The 22,609-nt window shown below is 44.9% G+C and overlaps 2 protein-coding genes across 2 annotated transcripts; one reads left to right on the top strand and one right to left on the bottom strand.

Annotated features, from left to right (window-relative positions):
- Position 1: 1 nt before the first annotated feature.
- On the top strand, positions 2-4,459 carry LOC311492995 (C-type lectin domain family 10 member A-like; the record flags this gene model as incomplete). Its single annotated transcript, XM_084551470.1, has 8 exons — positions 2-59; positions 1,509-1,616; positions 1,700-1,789; positions 3,168-3,233; positions 3,319-3,434; positions 3,496-3,804; positions 3,906-4,015; positions 4,303-4,459. The coding sequence occupies 8 exons, from the start codon at positions 2-4 to the stop codon at positions 4,457-4,459; spliced, it is 1,014 nt and encodes a 337-aa protein (XP_084407596.1).
- Positions 4,460-4,503: 44 nt separating this feature from the next.
- On the bottom strand, positions 4,504-21,562 carry LOC311490373 (RPA-related protein RADX). The gene is made up of 18 exons (XM_084547819.1): positions 21,490-21,562; positions 21,307-21,412; positions 21,030-21,195; positions 19,407-19,507; positions 19,174-19,332; positions 18,938-19,104; positions 16,703-16,859; positions 16,294-16,402; positions 16,126-16,217; positions 14,847-14,972; positions 14,668-14,772; positions 14,423-14,596; positions 13,556-13,680; positions 13,240-13,478; positions 13,118-13,161; positions 12,796-13,053; positions 12,577-12,726; positions 4,504-5,241 (listed from the first exon to the last, which is right to left on the bottom strand). The coding sequence occupies exons 1-18, from the start codon at positions 21,550-21,552 to the stop codon at positions 5,114-5,116; spliced, it is 2,469 nt and encodes an 822-aa protein (XP_084403945.1). The 5' UTR covers positions 21,553-21,562; the 3' UTR covers positions 4,504-5,113.
- Between the last annotated feature and the right edge of the window lie 1,047 nt (positions 21,563-22,609).

The following is a 22,609-nucleotide window of genomic DNA, read 5'->3' as shown; positions in this document are numbered from 1 at the left end:
CATGACAACTGAATACCATGACGACGTTGAGGAAGACAGCAGCTCCTTCTGGAACAAAGGTACCTGTCTGTCTCTCGCCTGTCTGTCCAACTGTCTGTCTGTCTCTCACCTGTCTGTCTGTCTCTAATGTTCTCTCTGTCTCTAACCTGTCTGTCTCTAACCCATCTGTCTCTAACCTGTCTCTAACATGTCTGTCTCTAACCTGTCTCTAACGTGTCTGTCTCTAACCTGTCTGTCGCTCACCTTTCTCTAACCTGTCTGTCTCTAACCTCTGTTTCTAACGTGTCTGTCTCCAACCTGTCTGTCTCTCACTTGTCTCTAATCTCTGTCTCTAACCTGTCTGTCTCTAAGCTGTCTGTAACCTGTCTGTCTCTAACCTGCCTCTAACGTGTCTGTCTCTAACCTGCCTCTAACGTGTCTGTCTCTAACCTGTCTGTCTCTCACCTGCCTCTAACGCATCTGTCTCTAACATTCTGTCTCTAACGTGTCCGTCTCTAATCTCTGTCTCTAATGTGTCTGTCTCTAACCTGTCTCTAATCTCTGTCTCTAACATTCTGTCTCTAACCTGTCTGTCTCCCATCTGTCTCTAACCTGTCTCTAACGTTCTGTCTCTCACCTGTCTATCTCCCACCTGTCTCTAACGTTCTGTCTCTCACCTTTCTATCTCCCACCTGTCTCTAACCTGTCTCTAACGTTCTGTCTCTCACCTGTCTATCTCCCATCTGTCTCTAACGTTCTGTCTCTCACCTGTCTATCTCTCACCTGTCTCTAACCTGTCTCTAACGTTCTGTCTCTAACCTGTCTATCTCCCATCTGTCTCTAACCTGTCTCTAACGTTCTGTCTCTCACCTGTCTATCTCTCACCTGTCTCTAACGTTCTGTCTCTAACCTGTCTATCTCCCATCTGTCTCTAACCTGTCTCTAACGTTCTGTCTCTAACGTTCTGTCTCTAACCTGTCTATCTCCCATCTGTCTCTAACCTGTCTCTAACGTTCTGTCTCTCACCTGTCTATCTCTAACCTGTCTCTAACGTGTCTGTCTCTAACCTGTCTCTAACGTGTCTGTCTCTAACATTCTGTCTCTAACGTGTCTGTCTCTAATCTCTGTCTCTAATGTGTCTGTCTCTAATCTTCTGTCTCTAACCTGTCTGTCTCCCATCTGTCTCTAACCTGTCTTTAACGTTCTGTCTCTAACCTGTCTATCTCCCATCTGTCTCTAACCTGTCTCTAACGTTCTGTCTCTAACCTGTCTATCTCCCACCTGTCTCTAACCTGTCTCTAACGTTCTGTCTCTAACCTGTCTATCTCCCACCTGTCTCTAACCTGTCTCTAACGTTCTGTCTCTAACCTGTCTATCTCCCATCTGTCTCTAACCTGTCTCTAACGTTCTGTCTCTAACCTGTCTATCTCCCATCTGTCTCTAACCTGTCTCTAACGTTCTGTCTCTAACCTGTCTGTCTCTAACCTGTCTCTAACGTTCTCTCTGTCTCTCACCTGTCTGTCTGTCAGAGCCTCGTCCTGTCTCTTTCTCAGGTGTGTCCAGGTACAGACGCTGGTTGTTTCCTGCTCTGACGGCTACAGTCGTCCTGGTTCTGATCATAGCTCTGGGAGCCAGCAGTGAGTTCACACAGACTTTAAATGTTTCTGATGATTCTTAAAAACACTCGGTCACCGTTTGTGTTTGTTTGTTCTGCGTCAAGACACCAAGACATGGAACCGGCTCTGGTCCCTGGAGACAAGAGTGTCCAACATGACAGAATCACTCATCACCACCCAGAAGAACACTAAAGGTAACACCTGGATGTCACATGGATGTCACATGGATGACACCTGGATGTCACATGGATGTCACCCGGATGTCACCTTGATGACACCTTGATGACACCTGGCTGTCACCTGGATGACACCCGGATGTCACCTGGATGACACCCGAATGACATCTTCATGTCACCTGGATGTCACCTGGATGTCACCTGGATGACACCCGGATGACACCCGGATGACACCCGGATGTCACCCGGATGTCACCTGGATGACACCCGAATGACATCTTCATGTCACCTGGATGTCACCCGGATGACATCTTGATGTCACCTGGATGTCACCCGGATGACATCTTGATGTCACCTGGATGTCACCCGGATGACACCTGGATGACATCTTGATGTCACCTGGATGACATCTTGATGTCACCTGGATGTCACCTGGATGTCATCTTGATGTCACATGGATGTCACCCGGATGTCACCCGGATGACACCCGGCTGTCACCTGGATGACACCCGGATGACACCCGGATGACACCCGGATGTCACCTGGATGACACCCGAATGACATCTTGATGTCACCTGGATGTCACCCGGATGACACCTGGATGACATCTTGATGTCACCTGGATGACACCTGGGTGTCACCTGGATGTCACCTGGATGTCACCTGGATGACACCTGGATGTCACCTGGATGTCACCTGGATGACATCTTCATGTCACCTGGATGTCACCTGGATGTCACCTGGATGACACCTGGATGTCACCTGGATGACACCTGGATGTCACCTGGATGTCACCTGGATGTCACCTGGATGTCATCTTGATGTCACCCGGATGTCACCTGGATGTCACCCGGATGTCATCTTGATGACACCTGGATGTCATCTTGATGTCACCTGGATGACACCTGGATGTCACCTGGATGACACCCGGATGACACCTGGATGTCACCTTGATGACATCTTCATGTCACCTGGATGTCACCTGGATGACACCTGGATGTCACCTGGATGACACCTGGATGTCACCTGGATGTCACCTGGATGACATCTTGATGTCACCTGGATGTCACCTGGATGTCACCTGGATGTCATCTTGATGTCACCCGGATGTCACCTGGATGTCACCCGGATGTCATCTTGATGACACCTGGATGTCATCTTGATGTCACCTGGATGACACCTGGATGTCACCTGGATGACACCCGGATGACACCCGGATGTCACCCGGATGACACCCGGATGTCACCTGGATGTCACATGGATGACACCTGGATGACACCTGGATGTCACCCGGATGTCACCCGGATGACACCTGGATGTCACCTGGATGTCATCTTGATGTCACCCGGGTGTCACCTGGATGTCACCTGGATGACAACATGTCCTCTTCCTCCAGATGCAGCTAAAGAAGTTCAGCGGCTCAAGTTTGCTGTGGAGAGCAACAAAGACCAGCTGACCTCAGGTGAGAACCACTTCCTGTTCAGTACAGGTCTAAGGACAGATGTGAGGACAGGTCTGAGGACATGTCTCGTTCTGTGTCCTCTCAGTGTCGGAGGCTCTGAAGCAGCTCTCAGCTCTGGACTCCATCAGTCGGACGGTGGAGGCTTTGAAATGTTCAGTGGAACGGATCATAAAGAATGGTAAACACCGACCAGTCCAACATGTCCGAAGCTTGTCCTCTAACACGTCAACATGTCTGACATTAGTCCTCTAACATGCCCTGATTGTTCACCTCTGAAACACCGTCCAGGATACCCTGGCATGTCCTCCACTTTCAAAATGTCCCCATTTATTACAGAATTTCCAAAGCTCTCAGAACTAGTGGAAGACAGAAGTTTGATAACTGTGAAGCTGTCTGTCTCTGTCTGTCCATCTCAGACACCACAGTAGATGGCTGCTGTCCTCTGGGTTGGGACATGTTTCGTTCCAGCTGTTATTTCTTCAGCACAACGTCTTCGTCCTGGTACGAAGCCAGAGACTGGTGCAATGGACACGAGTCTCACCTGGTCATCATCATCACTGACGAGGAGTGGGTGAGACAGCCTGTCTCTCTGTCTGTCTCTGTCTCAGTCTGTCTCTTCAACTGTCTGTCTCTCTGTCCGTCTCTTTAACTGTCTCCATCTCTGTGGACCAGAACTTTGTGATCCAACGAGCCACGGGGACCTTCTTCTGGGTGGGGCTGACTGACGAGAGGACGGGGAAGTGGGAGTGGGTCAACCAGACGCCATACGTCATGAACCGGAGGTGAGACATCTGTCTCTGTCTCCACAGACCAGTGACTGGTCTATGCTGGTACCACGAGGACAACTCTGGTTTGAACCACAGAGACATTTTAGAGACATTTTTAGAGACAATGATTTGTTGTCACTCTGGGAAATTTTTGGACGGTGAGGACATTACCTGTTCATGTTCATGTTCAGTTCAGTTTTATTTAGAATCAAACATTTCGAGACACAACCTGGACTTGGGGACGAGATGAAATGAAAGCGTTCTCCAGAGAACATCAACGCTAACCTTGAGTTTGTCTCCAGGCGCTGGAAACCAGGACAACCAGACAGCTGGACGGGTCACGGTCTCGGTGCTGGAGACGAGGACTGCGCTCACATTCACAGTGATGGACGTCTCAACGACCTGCACTGCTCCACCAGGCTGCGCTTCATCTGCCAGAAACACAGCCAGCGCACCTGAACGCACCTGAACGCACCCGAACGCACCACGTCCTCAGATCATGGAGCTGTCTCCGGCTGTCCTCCTGGCACCGTGGTGATGTCCAGTTAAAGACAGGAGGCGCTCTACGTTGTAATTTCTTCCAAATAAAAACTTGAGACGTGACGTGTTCCTTCTTTAAATCGCTCCAGGTTAAATCACAGTTGAGTTATTTCATGTGTTCATTATCAGCTGCTATAGACAAAACACTAAACAGAATTTATTGAACATTTCTCTTCAAAGGTCAGAAAAGTTAGAAGACATTTGGTTCAAAACAGAAATGTTCTAAAGGATTCAGCCTGAACTTGTAGTCCTAGTGAAGATGTGAAGAACAGGGAACACTTATATGATACAGTTAGTAAACTAACAGGCAGCTAGCTTAATGGAGGAAATGTCAAGTTCTAATAAAAACATGAGGCTCTGGGGAAACAACATTAAGAAACTGACCGTCCACCTCCACCAGAGGGGGCGCCATTCACGTGAACAGGAAGAAACAAAATGGCTCCCAACTAAGACCTGGTCCACTTCTGACTGGTCCATCACAGTCAGTCCTGCCACATCACAGTACTTAGTAAATACTATAAAGTTCAGATACTCATAAATACTGTCCAGTTGTAGTAGTACTCCGTGAATCTATCAGACGACAGTCAGCTGGAACGCTCGGCTGAGGACCAGCTCTGTTGTGGCTCCGCCCATATGACACGCCTCCAGGATGCACACCAGCCTCTGGTTGGTCAGCTGAGCCGCCATGGCGATGAGGTCAGCTGATGGAGACAGGAAGGAAGACAAATGAACCTTCATCATCATCATTCTTCGTGGGAGGGGGGACTTTTATTGGGACCAGTTCCATTTCTGTTATGTTCCCGCTTTATGAGGACATTTCTACATTATAAGGACATTCTGAATTATGAGGACATTTGTATATTATGAGGACATTCTGAATTGTGAGGACATTTCTATATTATGAGGACATTCTGAATTGTGAGGACATTCTGAATTGTGAGGACATTTCTATATTATGAGGACATTCTGAATTATGAGGACATTTCTATATTATAAGGACATTCTGAATTATGAGGACATTTCTATATTATAAGGACATTCTAAACTATGAGGACATTTCTATATTATGAGGACTTACTGAATTATGAAGACATTTCTATATTATGAGGACGTTCTGAATTATGAGGACATTTCTATATTATAAGGACATTCTGAATTATGAGGACATTTCTATATTATAAGGACATTCTAAATTATGAGGACATTTCTATATTATGAGGACATTCTGAATTATGAGGACATTTCTATATTATGAGGACATTCCGAATTGTGAGGACATTTGCATATTATGAGGACATTCTGAATTGTGAGGACATTTCTATATTATGAGGACATTCTGAATTGTGAGGACATTCTGAATTGTGAGGACATTTCTATATTATGAGGACATTCTGAATTGTGAGGACATTCTGAATTATGAGGACATTTCTATATTATAAGGACATTCTGAATTATGAGGACATTTCTATATTATAAGGACATTCTAAACTATGAGGACATTTCTATATTATGAGGACTTTCTGAATTATGAAGACATTTCTATATTATGAGGACGTTCTGAATTATGAGGACATTTCTATATTATAAGGACATTCTGAATTATGAGGACATTTCTATATTATAAGGACATTCTAAATTATGAGGACATTTCTATATTATGAGGACATTCCGAATTGTGAGGACATTTGCATATTATGAGGACATTCTGAATTGTGAGGACATTTCTATATTATGAGGACATTCTGAATTGTGAGGACATTTCTATATTATGAGGACATTCTGAATTGTGAGGACATTCTGAATTATGAGGACATTTCTGGCTTCACTGTAGAGGAGCTGTTCCCCTGTCCATCTGTATACACAGTCTATAGTGCAGTATCAATCTCTTAAAAAAAGAGAAGTGCAATTTCTGTATAGTCCTAGGCCTCAGTGTTGTGTTATGTCCACAACTCTCAATAACAGGAATAGCGGTTTCTTTTATTGGAAAAATTACACTTAATGTCTTCAGTGTAATTTTTGCACTTCACAAAATTCATCTGGGTGGCCAGATTAGACCCTTTGGCGGGCCGCGTTTGGGCCGTGGGCCGTATGTTTGACACCTGTGATCTAAACCATCAACTGAGCAGAGCCAGACAACGAAGGTGTTGCTGTACACCTATGAGACGCAATTAGGAAAAGAAAATGTTTGGCAATGACGACAAGCTTCCCAAATCTGTTGTTCCTGGATCCATCATCCATTCATCATCTGTCCATCAGTCATCATCCATTATCCATCCATGATGTCAATCATCCATCACATATCTATACATCAATCATCATCCATCACATATCTATACATCAGTCCTGGGATAGACTGGAGACCTGTCCAGGGTGGACCCCGCCTCTCACCCAATCACAGCTGGGATAGACTCCAGCCCCCAAGTGACCCACCAGATATTATTGTTAGAATTGACAAAGCTGAAATGTTGCTGCATCTTATAAATTAATCTTTAAGCAGAGTTTAATGTAGATATGACACACAAGTGGGGACGTTTCAAACACACAGAGGTTATTAGTTTAGAATACATGATTTCCAGCTCAGTTTCTGATCCAGGGTCACACTCATATCTACCTTCACACACTCAGATTCATCCATTCTTTAATATCTACCTTCACATACTCAGATTCATCCATTCTTTAATATCTACCTTCACACACTCAGATTCATCCATTCTTTAATATCTACCTTCACACACTCAGATTCATCCATTCTTTAATATCTACCTTCACACACTCAGATTCATCCATTCTTTAATATCTACCTTCACACATTCAGATTCATCCATTCTTTAATATCTACCTTCACACACTCAGATTCATCCATTCTTTAATATCTACCTTCACACACTCAGATTCATCCATTCTTTAATATCTACCTTCACACACTCAGATTCATCCATTCTTTAATATCTACCTTCACATATTCAGATTCATCCATTCTTTAATATCTACCTTCACATACTCAGATTCATCCATTCTTTAATATCTACCTTCACACACTCAGATTCATCCATTCTTTAATATCTACCTTCACATACTCAGATTCATCCATTCTTTAATATCTACCTTCACATACTCAGATTCATCCATTCTTCATGAGGACATACTGTGCCTTTAGCTTTGTCCATATCTCAGTGCTCCAGTCTGCTGCTCTGCAGCCAAGTTGAATGTTTTGTCAAGTTTCAAGTCACTTTTACACTTTGAGATGTTTGACTATCTTCATGTTTTACAATAGTCAAAGATTTTCCATATGTGGGGATATATCTTTATCAAGGATCAGTTGTTTGCTTGTCTGAATATCTTTACATTTTTCACGTGACCTCTTTAATGTGTTGTACAAGGTAATAACATATTACTGTTAAAGGTGTGACCATGTCAACACAAAGTGCCTAACCCTAACCCTGACACTGACCTGAATGTATCAATAACACTTAAAAAGCTTTGTTTATAACCCATGCAGACATTATTTAAAGCCAACAACAGTCTGAAAGACACTCAGAGATCTGCATCACTGTTGGAAACAGCTAAATCAAAAAGGTTCATCAGTGAAAGCTGCACCCTCCACGTTCCATCGTTCAACCCATTGTTCATATGGACAATATCATAGATATGGATTAGAGATCATAGATGCTCCTTTCATTTACAGCTTTTACAGAGTTATATCAGAGCTGCAGATGCTTTAAATGTCAACAGTCACATGAGTGATGAAGCCTTGAACCAGAGAAGTTGTAGTTAGGTTACATTCCACCACAGATGCAGGGTGAGGCGCCTCAGGTACATGCTGTATACTGTCATTAGTATGTTTAAGCTCCATTCTTTAGATTTGCATATTGAGCCTGACACATTGTGTAAGTTCTTTTATGTCACAGCTGAAAACAGGTCACAGTCACAAGTGTCAAATTAAAATCTCTAAAATACATATCCAGGTGTTGGTGAATCTGAAACAAACATGCTGTGTTTTCAGGACCAAGTAGAAAAAGTAGCTGACGTTTGATCAAACTAATCATTGTTTGGAATAACTGAACACTCTGAAAGGGATCATTCTGTACCTGAATACTTTTACTATGGGCTGTACATCTTCTCTGCTAGTACTCATCTACGTAGACAGTACTGTTACATACCAGAAGCTCACATAGCCTGGAAAGATAGTTTAACAACTTATAAAAAAGCTCTCAGTAGTATTAGAACAGCATATTATTCATCATTAATAGAAGAAAACAAGAACAAGCCCAGATTTCTTTTCAGCTCTGTAGCCAGGCTGACAAAGAGCCACAGCTCTGTTGAGCCATCTATTCCTTTAGCCCTCAGTAGTAATGACTTCATCAGCTTCTTTACTAATTAAATTGTTGGCATTAGAGAAAACATTCAAGGCATCCTTCCTCCAGCTGTCAAACATGTAACATTAGAAACTTCTGGAAGACCTAATCAACATCTGGAATCCTTCTCTCCAGTAGATCTTCCTGAGCTCTCTTCAACAATTACAGCATCTAAACCAGGGGTGTCAAACTCATTTTAGTTCAGGGGCCACACACAGCCTCAATTTGATCTCAAGGGGGCCGGATCAGTTACACAATAGTATTAACCTATAAATAACGACAAATGTTTCCCTTTGTTTAAGTGCGAAGAAGTACATTATGAAAGTGTTTATACTTAATGAGCCGCTCTACTACGAAACATGTAATGAACAACTGGACATTTCTTAAAAAAAGAGAAGTGCAATTTCTGTATAGTCCTAGGCCTCAGTGTTGTGTTATGTCCACAACTCTCAATAATAGGAATAGCGGTTTCTTTTATTGGAAAAATTACACTTAATGACTTCAGTGAAATTTTTGCACTTCACAAAATTCATCTCGGTGGCCAGATTAGACCCTCTGGCGGGCCGCTTTTGGGCCGTGGGCCGTATGTTTGACACCTGTGATCTAAACCATCAACTGAGCAGAGCCAGACAACGAAGGTGTTGCTGTACACCTATGAGACGCAATTAGGAAAAGAAAATGTTTGGAAATGACGACAAGCTTCACAAATCTGTTGTTCCTGGATCCATCATCCATTCATCATCTGTCCATCAGTCATCATCCATCATCCATCCATGATGTCAATCATCCATCACATATCTATACATCAATCATCATCCATCACATATCTATACATCAGTCCTGGGATAGACTGGAGACCTGTCCAGGGTGGACCCCGCCTCTCACCCAATCACAGCTGGGATAGACTCCAGCCCCCAAGTGACCCACCAGATATTATTGTTAGAATTGACAAAGCTGAAGTGTTGCTGCATCTTATAAATTAATCTTTAAGCAGAGTTTAATGTAGATATGACACACAAGTGGGGACGTTTCAAACACACAGAGGTTATTAGTTTAGAATACATGATTTCCACCTCAGTTTCTGATCCAGGGTCACACTCATATCTACCTTCACACACTCAGATTCATCCATTCTTTAATATCTACCTTCACATACTCAGATTCATCCATTCTTTAATATCTACCTTCACATACTCAGATTCATCCATTCTTTAATATCTACCTTCACACATTCAGATTCATCCATTCTTTAATATCTACCTTCACACATTCAGATTCATGCATTCTTTAATATCTACCTTCACATACTCAGATTCATCCATTCTTTAATATCTACCTTCACACACTCAGATTCATCCATTCTTTAATATCTACCTTCACACACTCAGATTCATCCATTCTTTAATATCTACCTTCACACATTCAGATTCATCCATTCTTTAATATCTACCTTCACATATTCAGATTCATCCATTCTTTAATATCTACCTTCACACATTCAGATTCATCCATTCTTTAATATCTACCTTCACATATTCAGATTCATCCATTCTTTAATATCTACCTTCACATATTCAGATTCATCCATTCTTTAATATCTACCTTCACATACTCAGATTCATCCATTCTTTAATATCTACCTTCACATACTCAGATTCATCCATTCTTCATGAGGACATACTGTGCCTTTAGCTTTGTCCATATCTCAGTGCTCCAGTCTGCTGCTCTGCAGCCAAGTTGAATGTTTTGTCAAGTTTCAAGTCACTTTTACACTTTGAGATGTTTGACTATCTTCATGTTTTACAATAGTCAAAGATTTTCCATATGTGGGGATATATCTTTATCAAGGATCGGTTGTTTGCTTGTCTGAATATCTTTACATTTTTCACGTGACCTCTTTAATGTGTTGTACAAGGTAATAACATATTACTGTTAAAGGTGTGACCATGTCAACACAAAGTGCCTAACCCTAACCCTGACACTGACCTGAATGTATCAATAACACTTAAAAAGCTTTGTTTATAACCCATGCAGACATTATTTAAAGCCAACAACAGTCTGAAAGACACTCAGAGATCTGCATCACTGTTGGAAACAGCTAAATCAAAAAGGTTCATCAGTGAAAGCTGCACCCTCCACGTTCCATCGTTCAACCCATTGTTCATATGGACAATATCATAGATATGGATTAGAGATCATAGATGCTCCTTTCATTTACAGCTTTTACAGAGTTATATCAGAGCTGCAGATGCTTTAAATGTCAACAGTCACATGAGTGATGAAGCCTTGAACCAGAGAAGTTGTAGTTAGGTTACATTCCACCACAGATGCAGGGTGAGGCGCCTCAGGTACATGCTGTATACTGTCATTAGTATGTTTAAGCTCCATTCTTTAGATTTGCATATTGAGCCTGACACATTGTGTAAGTTCTTTTATGTCACAGCTGAAAACAGGTCACAGTCACAAGTGTCAAATTAAAATCTCTAAAATACATATCCAGGTGTTGGTGGATCTGAAACAAACATGCTGTGTTTTCAGGACCAAGTAAAAAAAGTAGCTGACGTTTGATCAAACTAATCATTGTTTGGAATAACTGAACACTCTGAAAGGGATCATTCTGTACCTGAATACTTTTACTATGGGCTGTACATCTTCTCTGCTAGTACTCATCTACGTAGACAGTACTGTTACACACCAGAAGCTCACATAGCCTGGAAAGATAGTTTAACAACTTCTAAAAAGCTCTCAGTAGTATTAGAACAGCATATTATTCATCATTAATAGAAGAAAACAAGAACAAGCCCAGATTTCTTTCCAGCTCTGTAGCCAGGCTGACAAAGAGCCACAGCTCTGTTGAGCCATCTATTCCTTTAGTCCTCAGTAGTAATGACTTCATCAGCTTCTTTACTAATTAAATTGTTGGCATTAGAGAAAACATTCAAGGCATCCTTCCTCCAGCTGTCAAACATGTAAGTACAGTGACATTAGAAACTTCTGGAAGACCTTATCAACATCTGGAATCCTTCTCTCCAGTAGATCTTCCTGAGCTCTCTTCAACAATTGTTGAATTATGAGGACATGAATTATGAGGACATTATGAATTATGAGGACATTTGTATATTATGAGGACATTATGAATTATGAGGACATTTGTATATTATGAGGACATTCTGAATTGTGAGGACATTTGTATATTATGAGGACATTCTGAATTATGAGGACATTCTGAATTGTGAGGACATTCCTATATTATGAGGACATTCTGAATTATGAGGACATTTCTATGTATAAGGACATTCTGAATTATGAGGACATTTCTATGTATAAGGACATTCTGAATTATTAGGACATTTGTACATTATGAGGACATTCTGAATTGTGAGGACATTCCTATATTATGAGGACATTCTGAATTATGAGGACATTTCTATGTATAAGGACATTCTGAATTATGAGGACATTTCTATGTATAAGGACATTCTGAATTATGAGGACATTCTAAATTATGAGGACATTCTGAATTATGAGGACATTCTGAATTGTGAGGACATTCCTATATTATGAGGACATTCTGAATTATGAGGACATTTCTATGTATAAGGACATTCTAAACTATGAGGACATTTCTATGTATAAGGACATTCTGAATTATGAGGACCACAAAGCTGTGGTTGTACTGACCTGGTGAGGGTGGAGGCGTGTGTGAGGAGAAGGCTCCGTGTGATAGGATGGAGGTCCAGGTGTTAGAGTGGGGGAGGAGGAGAGGAGAGGGGGAAGCAGAGGAGGAGTGGGGGAGGAAGACGACATTGACCGTCACACCGTCTGACAGAGCTAAAGGAAAGCAGAGTGTGTGTTAATGTGTGTGTGTGTGTTAATGTGTGTGTGTTCATGTGTGTGTACCTCTCAGTCTCAGTGTGTAGTAATCGTCCAGGGCCAACTCAAACTTCCCGGGTGTCATCTTTCCTCCCATCGCCACGGCGACCGCCTGCTCCTCCCTGTGGGCGTGGCTGTAGCGCATCGGTAAAGTCTCCATGGCAACAGGCGGGAAAGTGGGCAGGAGGGGGGCGGTGATGAAGGACGAGGCTTCATCATCATCATCATCATCGTCGCCGTCGTCAGCGTCCTCAACAAACTCCATGGAGGCGTTGAAAAGAATCACTGCAGACAGAGCTCTATTAAACTCCTCCCGGGGGCTGATGGGAGATGTAGTTGCAGATCTCACCTGTCCTGTTGTGGTGTTCTGGCTGCAGCGTGAGCCAAGGACGTCTGGAGGCAGAGGAGGCGTCTCGTTTAAAGGGACAACGTTTTATATTTTTATTTCCTTGTTTCAGCCTCAACACTGACCTTTTCTCGGAGGCTTCTGTCTGCAGCCGCTTCCTCTTCCTCGACTTCCTGACAGAGGAGGACGGCGAGAAGGAGGAGGACGGGGAGTGTCTGAGCGATGACGGGGTGGAGGGGAGAGGGGAGAGAGAGGGGGAGGAGGGAGATGGGCGAGGGGTTGAGTGAAAGGGGCAAGGGGGGGAGGAGGAAGAGGAAGGGGAGAGAGATGATGCTCGGTCCATCCAAAACAGAGGGCGGTCCTCCTGAAGGAGACGGGACTGGTCACATGACTGGTTCCTCTTCGAACACATAATCAACAGTATAATAAAGATGCAGACACCTCTCCTCTGCGGCTGTATGTAACCATGGTAACGGTTGCCTGTATACAGAAGGTGCGTCGCTCCCGGTAACAGAGGCTCTCCAGCTCCCTCTGAAGCTCCGCCCCTCGCAGGAAACCCGGCTCGCCTGTGGAATCAGCGCAAAGTAAAGAAAAATGAGCGGCGGGTGACGATGATGTCTCGTCTTCAAAGGTTTGTCTCCAATAAAGAGAAGAAACCCGACGCCTTTATTAGGCCCCGCCCCCCATGTTTCTGTTGCTAGGTTACACAGACAATGGTCATGATTGGTTCAGGCTCCGTTCCCATAGAAAGACGTTTAACAGCTGTAGCCTCAGCTAACATTAAAGCTCGTTAGCATGTTAGCTAAGATTAGCTTGCCAGCATACATGCTACATGCTAGCGCTACCCTTTCTGGATCAGGATATCATCAGCTCAACAAACAAGCTAACATGTGTTCCTGACGTGTATCTGGGTTTGTAGGCTAGCACTAACCTGTTGGCGCTACTTAGCTTAGCCACAGAGAAGCTCCTACTCAGTCTAGGTAGCCATCGTTACTGGAACATTTAGCATATTCAGTATGATGTTGTTTTCTTTCATGGTGGGTCATGTGTTGGTATTTCTAGTGACAGTGGCAGCGTTGGACTGGTCGCTCACAGACGAGTCCACTGGAGACATTTCTCAGGATTTACTTCCAGTTTGTCCCAACGCACACCGTTAACCATCGTCCTGTTAGCTACCAGGAAGTAACCGTGGTAGGAGCCCTCTGGTTGGTGGAGCAGTTAGCTTAGCTTCACTTAGACGTAATAACATAGGAGGACATTTCTGTCCTACTGTGTGCAGACCAATGAATCAGCCGCAGCATGACTAACCTCTCCTGTCCTTCATGTATGTTTCCAAGGAGACGGGAGGGGGCGGGAAGATGAAGAATCCTCCAATCAGAGCCCGGCTCAGCACCGCTCCGTCGTCCTGGTTCCTCAGCCAGCAGAGGAACTGTCGCACTGGCGGGAGCTTACGGTAGCTCATCTGTGAGTGGTGGCCCAGTCCTGTCAATCAACCAGAAACAGTCTGAGGACCAGGCGCCGTGGGCGTCGACCACATGCAGTCTCAGAGTTACCTGTGCAGTACACCTGTGTGTACGTGGTGTTGGTCAGGTAGAAGCAGGCGGGACGTTGCTCTGCAGATCTGATCAGCTTTAGTCGGGTACAAACCACCACAGACACTGGAGGGAGAAAATTAACTTCAGCATCACGACGGCAACACCAACAAACTCACGAGGACGTCAATGTGTCTCACGTGGGTGGAGCTTCAGGTGGGTCTCAGGTTGAGATGTGGAGAAGAGCTTCACCATGACTGGCTGGTCGCTCGCTCCGTCCTCCAAACGCAGCCAGCGGTACTGCAGAAGCCCCGCCCCTCTGCCCTCTGTAGACCAGACCACATGATCGTTTATGTAGATGAATCATGACTTCCTCCCGTTGGTCAAACTGACGCACGTTTCCAGGGGATACGGACGGCGCCATCTTGTGAGTTTGGATCGTCTAGACCAGGCATGGGCAAACTACGGCCCGTTGGGCTTTTTAATCTGGCCCGCCGAACCTGTCTTTATTATATTAAATAATATTATTAAACCTTATTTATTTGGCATTTTCCCTGCAATGCCTGCGTTTCCCCAGTAGATGGCACACCCCATGTGCACTGGTCTTTGCTGAGTGTATTTACTGAGTAAATGAAGAAAAGAAAGGTGGACAGTGAGTGCCGAGTGTTTAATAAGGAGTGGACAACAAAATATTTTTTCACTGAAGTCCGATCAACGGCTGTTTGTCTGATATGCCAAGAAACGGTCGCAGTATTCAAAGATACAATATCAGCCGTCACTTTGCTACGAAGCATGCTAACTACGCTAGCAAGCTGTCAACGCAAGAACGGGCGGCTACTGCTGAGAGGTTGACGGCTAATTTACAGACTCAGAGCTCAAAGCGTTGAAGAAGTGTATGGTTAGGTAGGCAGATGCCAAAGCTTGATAGTAGTTTTTTGTTGTGATTTTTTTTTTTTTTTTTACTGTTGTTAATAAATGCATTTCTTTTTCAAAAAGCCTTGCATATCCATGCTTTACTACCTATTAAAGGCCAAAACCTTTTATGCAATGGCCTTTACATGTCATTGATATTACTTCACACAAACACTACATCCATCTGCTCCTGGCACGGCCCCTCTGTTAAATTTTAGAACCCACTGTGGCCCACGAGTCAAAAAGTTTGCCCACCCCTGGTCTAGACTCTCTGGTGATTGGTTAGCGCTCTGCTCTACCTCCACCAGTAACTAATAAATGCTGGTTTTTACACTGCACTTATTTATTTATGTAATTCTTTTTTTTTTCTTTTTTTTAACACACATCAGCATTGTATTAACTACCTAAAATGTATATGACGTGAACAATGCAGGGGGCGGGGCTTATGACCTATACTGCAGCCTCCAGCCACCAGGTGGAGCTCTACCACCTATGGCTTCACTGCAGAGTCTAAGGTGTTACAGGTTTATTAGCAACATGTCCTGCCGTCTCCATGGAAACCCTCACCCTTGCTCCTGATTCGCTCCGGTCGTCCTGAAAACGTCAGCAGGCCGATGACGTCGCACACGGCGTCGCGAGGACCGTCCACGAGCTCCTTACTGACAAACAGAGTTAGAGTGTGTGTGTGTGTGTGTGTGTGTGTGTTGCTATCTGTGTGAGGACAAACATTTCTACCTGCTGTGGAACCTGTAGGTGGGAGCAGGTGGGACATACTCAGGTGAGACAGAGGATTCTGGGAGAACAGACATCCGTGCAGCTGGATTTCTGCTGTTCACACTGATCTCTGGACACAGCAACAGAAGCAGAGTGATACCTCTGCTGTCACACACCTATCTTTGGTGTACAAACAAACAGGTGTTACAGGTGAGACGGAGAAACCCGCCCCATGTCTAGCATTAGAAGAAGCGTTAGCTAAAGCTGAAAGTAGTAAAGGATCAAACCAGAAGCATAAATAATTTAGAGCAGCTAGAGTAGTAATAGTAACTGTAACCACAAACGTTTTAGGTTAAGAACCCAAGAAACTGAAATATAATAAACTTTAAAACGGTTCCATCTCTAAAGACTCTGATCAGCGCGATCGTACCTACGTCATGTGTCCCGGCCTGGTAACGCCGTTTGACTCGATAGCGTCTTAGGCTGATGACGTCCCCAGGTTTGAGACAACGGTACCAGCTGAGACATACGCTGTTCCACAACACCACGCACACACTTCCTGTCCGGTCGCACACCTCCAGCACTGCCTGGACAGGAAGGAAGAGACAGGAAGTCAGTGAAGTCTGGGGTTCCTCAGGGGCCAGTCTTAGGTCCTCGTCATTTACACCCACCTGTTTGAAGCACAAACTAAAATACGCTGCTTCAGTGTCCACCAAATGTGCAAGTTGAATTCATCAGAGTCAACCCTGAAGGACATTTCTCACATTTTTGAGAGCAGAGAAACCTGACGGATGACCAATAACTTTAAGATGGCAGAGACTGGAGCTCCGTTCATGTGTTCAACCAATACGTTTAGACTGAGGGGTCCTCTCGTGAAGCAGGAGATAAACCACCGAGGACAGATCGTTCTCAAGTGCCGCCTCATATTTTACAGCTTGTCTGTCCACGAAACGCCTGAAATCTGACATAGATCTAAACATTAACACAGCGCCTGCAACCGCCATCTAAAAGGTAAAAGGTTCCAGGTTATCAAGTCATGACTTGACTGCGTTGTGTGTCATCTGCATAAAAAGAAATATTAATACTAGAGGCCGCTAGTAGACGCATCATCTTCACAGTGGTCTGGTTTCACCACCACCTGCGGGAACGCTACAGTGCTTCTTCTAATCATAAACCGGATCCTTTCACTATCTGGTCTTCATCGTGGGAGGTAGTGATGGCCAATCAAAGCCTCGACACGTGATTCAATAAAAGGTTCTTCACTGGAAGCTTCAGTGACACAGTGCTCTAGTAGGACATCTAGTGGACAATACAATGTAGTACAATGGAGACGTGTCTTACTGGTTCGTTCTTGTATGGGACTTGATTTGCCATGCACATTCCTGTTTGACTACATTACATGGACATGTGGTTTAAAGCTAATAATAAATAAATTATATACATATAAAAATAAAATACATAAAAAGCAATGAATGGGAATCGAACCCTTGCTTCACTAACGTAAGACCGTTGTTTTCTCAACGTACCACTAACCCTCTTTGTATTGCTCTGCTGTCATTGGACCGTATTGATTTACGTCACTAATACACTCTATGAACCTTCACTAATTTACACTAATGTTTATGTTTCAGCTCTTACATCAACTATTTTCATTTGCTCTTGGTATCATGGTTTAGTAGTGTTAGAGATACTGAATACAACTCTGTCAAACCAAATCTCTCTCAGTCATTATTTGCTTCTAAGACTCATCTCATCTCTCCTGAAGAGCCGAGACAACCAAACCAGTGACAGGGTTTCTGGATGAAGCAGTGAAACACGTGATTCGTCTGAACCAAAACTATACATGAGAGTCTGAGTGAGAGTTCTAGACTACTGTGTGGTTTCAAGTGGATAAAATAATATATAACTAACGTCGGTTAGAACGTTCTACTCAACCGTCAATCCAGTACGTTATTTATGTATGCGAGCGATTAGTAGGCTACAATTGGGACGTACTGGGCAGCCATCTTGCCTATCCTTTGACCCCGGATGTTTACATGTGACGCCGACACATATGACGCGAAATTTTAAAGCCACCTCGGAGAAGTATTTTTGAAACAACCAACATTTTAAACTCAACATTTATCCTAATATACTTACATTTATAAACTTGGGTTGTCGTAGCTGTAGCTGTCACAACGGTCTCATCTTCTTCTACGCTTAGCGGGCTCCCGCTGAATTGTGGGATAGCGTAGTGAGCTACCGTTGTACACTGTGGAGGTAGTAGGCCATCCGGGGATTTTTCACCTACTAGTCGATGTCTACTAAGAATTCGGACGTACTACTACTGTGACGTACTGCGTCTCGCCTACTGAACAGTACGTTAGTATGGGTATTCGGATGCACCCATTGTCTATCTACCAGTCTAGTGTTATCTATTGATCTATTTCTCTCTGTATCTACAATGATTCTCCACAAAATATGCAATCTGATACAACACTACTAACTCTCAAAGCAACTAACACCAACAACAGCAACAAACCAACCTACTCTGCAGAGAAACACCACTAAATAGGGATAGGCTATCTGGGATATCCCTGAACACACCTGATCCCACCAGGGGTGTCAGAGGACCGTCACTGCTGGGACGTTCCAGAGAGTTAACGTGAGCTCTCTCCTCACTGACCTTATATGGACACTCACAGTTGCGGTCTGTTCTCCCATAATACATCAGGTGCGACTTGTTGATGATGCGTACGATCAGCTGATGCTGGACGACGCCTGTGGCAACGCCCCGGCGTCCAGACAGGAAGGAGTCCCGCAGCTCAGACACGGTCACGGCCGGACGACGTCCTGTCGACACGCGCTTATTTTAAAAGTCAATATTCATCCATGTGTCAGATGTGAACAGTGAAAGTCTACCTTCCTCCTCGTCCTCGTCCTCGTCCTCCACCTCCTCGTCCTCGTCCTCCACTCCTGCTTCAGTGGGTGGAGCCTCCCTCCACAGCTCCCCGCTGTAGTCCACGTTGTTCCACAGAGGAAGGAAGACGCTCCTGTTGGCTCTCAGAGGAACCAGACGACCTGACGAAGGAAACACCTTCCTCTCGTCATCACAACCAAAAGCTACAAATGTGAAGACGAGGACGTCCTCTCACCTGCGGGGGACGGCGATCCGAACCACGGCAAAGAGTCCACATCCACATCAGACGTCCACACGTGAACGTCCTCCACAATCTCCATGCCCACCAGCCGGTAGCTGCAGAAGCAGACGTTCAGTCTCACCTGTCTTAGATCAAATGTCCTCGCCCACCTGTCTTAGATCAAATGTCCTCACCCACCTGTCCTCGCCCACCTGTCTTAGATCAAATGTCCTCGCCCACCTGTCCTCACTCACCTGTCCTCGCCCACCTGTCTTAGATCAAATGTCCTCGCCCACCTGTCCTCACTCACCTGTCCTCGCCCACCTGTCTTAGATCAAATGTCCTCGCCCACCTGTCTTCACTCACCTGTCCTCACTCATGTGTCCTTGCCCACCTGTCCTCGTCCGCCTGTCTTAAATCAAATGTCCCTGCCCATCTGTCTTCTCACCCCTGTCCTAACCCACCTGTCCTCGGTCACCTGTCTTAGCTCAAATGTCCTCGCCCACCTGTCCTCACTCACCTGTCCTCGTCACCTGTCTTCTCACACCTGTCCTAACCCATCTGTCCTCGCTCACCTGTCCTCGCTCACCTGTCTTAGCTCAAATGTCCTCGCCCACCTGTCCTCGCTCACCTGTCCTCACTCATCTGTCCTTGCCCACCTGTCTTAGATCAAATGTCCTCGCCCACCTGTCTTAGATCAAATGTCCTCGCCCACCTGTCCTCACTCACCTGTCCTCGGTCACCTGTCTTAGCTCAAATGTCCTCGCCCACCTGTCTTAGCTCAAATGTCCTCGCCCACCTGTCCTCACTCACCTGTCCTCGGTAACCTGTCTTCACACACCTGTCCTAACCCATCGGTCCTCGCTCACCTGTCCTCACTCATCTGTCCTTGCCCACCTGTCCTCGTCCACCTGTCTTAAATCAATGTCCCTGCCCACCTGTCTTCTCACACCTGTCTTAGATCAAATGTCCTCGCCCACCTGTCCTCGCCCACCTGTCTTAGATCAAATGTCCTCGCCCACCTGTCCTCACTCACCTGTCCTCGGTCACCTGTCTTCACTCACCTGTCCTTGCCCACCTGTCCTCGTCCGCCTGTCTTAAATCAATTGTCCCTGCCCATGTGTCTTCACACACCTGTCCTAACCCAGCGGTCCTCGCTCACCTGTCCTAACCCAGCGGTCCTCGCTCACCTGTCCTCACTCATCTGTCCTCGCTCACCTGTCCTCACTCATCTGTCCTTGCCCACCTGTCCTCGTCCACCTGTCTTAAATCAAATGTCCCTGCCCATCTGTCTTCACACACCTGTCCTAACCCAGCGGTCCTCGCTCACCTGTCCTCACTCATCTGTCCTTGCCCACCTGTCCTCTTCCATCTGTCTTAAATCAAATGTCCCTGCCCACCTATCTTCACAAACCTGTCCTAACCCGTCTGTCCTCGGTCACCTGTCTTCTCACACCTGTCCTAACCCACCTGTCCTCGCTCACCTGTCCTCGCTGACCTGTCCTCACTCATCTGTCCTCGCTGACCTGTCCTCACTCATCTGTCCCTGCCCACCTGTCTTCTCACACCTGTCCTAACCCGTCTGTCCTCGGTCACCTGTCTTCTCACACCTGTCCTAACCCACCTGTCCTCGCTCACCTGTGTCTCTGTCCCGAGGCTGTCATCGCGGGGCTGAAGGCGGTGTTACGTACCGCCGCCCCGGGTCGGAGGATGCTCCTGTCCACCAGCCGGTTCAGACCAGGATCCAGAGTCACCTGAAGTCTGCAGTCTCCATCGGTCAGCGTAATGTCGTACAGGTCGTCTCCTGGAGACATCACATGGACAGAGTCAAGGGACATGTTCTGTCTCATTGTCCCGTTTCGTCTCGTTTTGTCTCCTGTCCTATCTTAATGTTGTCCCGTCTGCGGTGTCTCACCGTTGAGGACGGCCTGGGGGAAGTAGACGGGGGACCCCTGGTCTCTGCTGTAACGCTGCAAGTCCAACACATACAGGACGTCCCTGCAGGTGACGGGAGAGGACACCTGCAGGACAGAAGACCGATGAAGGAAGACAAACAAAGAGACAGAGACATAGATAGAGACTGCGGGACTGATCAAACCTTGTTCGGACCGGGTCTGGACCGGGTCAGGGTTCTGTGGAGGACGCAGTCAGCAGCCGCCATCTTGGACAGGGAGAGCCCAAACAATAACAGCGCGGTGCATTGTGGGAGAATGAATTCAATATTTACTTTCATTCATGTTTATATGTGTAAAGATAATCCTACAGTACAACTATATATATATGTATATTTATATATATATATATATATGTGTGTGTGTGTGTGTGTGTGTGTGTGTATATTTATATATATATATATATATATATAAATATATATATAATACTACAGTACAACTATTTATATATATGTATATATTATTTAATTTTTCTCGGTTTACATTTACACTTATATTGTTTACCTTGTGTGTTATGTGCGATTACTTTTGTTTTACTGTAGTACTTATATAGTACTACTGGCTGCAGGTACTAAAATACTTTCACTGTGTATTTATACTACGTATAACTGTGTAACGTCTTATCTTATAGATATAGAACCGTATACTACACAAGCTCTGACATTAGGAACTGTATTAGAATAATCAGCTCTGTGTGATGGTGGACGTGGTTCATGATGGACTGAGGTTTGTCCAGAGTCTGTCTCTGTCCCACCACGGAGACGGCCCTCCTTATCAGTCAGGTCCCGTCTTGTCCTGTCTCACTTTCTCCTGTTGCGTTCTGTCGTCTTGTCTCATTCTGTCCTCTCTGATTTTGACTCATCCTGTCTTTTCTGGTTTGGTCCTGTCTCATCTGTCCTGTCTTGTCTCAGTTTGTCCTCTGTTTTTGTCTCATTCTCTTCTCTGGTTTTGTCCCATCTTGTCTTGTCTCCCTTTGTACTATCTGATTTTGTCTTATTCTGTCCTCTCTGATTTTGTCCCGTCTTGTCTCATTCTGTCCTCTCTGATTTTGTCCTGTCTTGTCTCATTCTGTCCTCTCTGATTTTGTCTCATTCTGTCTTATCTGGTTTTGTCCTCTCTGATTTTGTCTTGTCTTGTCTCCCTTTGTACTATCTGATTTTGTCTTATTCTGTCTTATCTGGTTTTGTCCTCTCTGATTTTGTCTTGTCTTGTCTCCCTTTGTACTATCTGATTTTGTCTCATCCTGTCCTCTCTGATTTTGTCTCA

Source organism: Chelon labrosus (assembly GCF_963514085.1).
Source record: "Chelon labrosus genome assembly, chromosome: 1".
Classification (NCBI taxonomy): Eukaryota; Metazoa; Chordata; class Actinopteri; order Mugiliformes; family Mugilidae; genus Chelon; species Chelon labrosus.
The sequence above is the reverse complement of the archived record's forward strand: the minus strand, read 5'-3'. Positions and strand labels throughout refer to the sequence as shown.

What these genes read in the sequence shown, in the direction of transcription:
- LOC311490373 (XM_084547819.1), bottom strand. Translation starts at nt 21,552, where the DNA reads ATGGCGGCTGCTGACTGCGTCCTCCACAGAACCCTGACCCGGTCCAGA. An exon ending in CGGATCGCCGTCCCCCGCAG is followed by an intron (nt 19,333 to 19,406) that starts GTGAGAGGACGT and finishes TTCCTTCGTCAG; the next exon opens with GTCGTCTGGTTCCTCTGAGA. An exon ending in GGACGAGGACGAGGAGGAAG is followed by an intron (nt 19,105 to 19,173) that starts GTAGACTTTCAC and finishes GCGTGTCGACAG; the next exon opens with GACGTCGTCCGGCCGTGACC.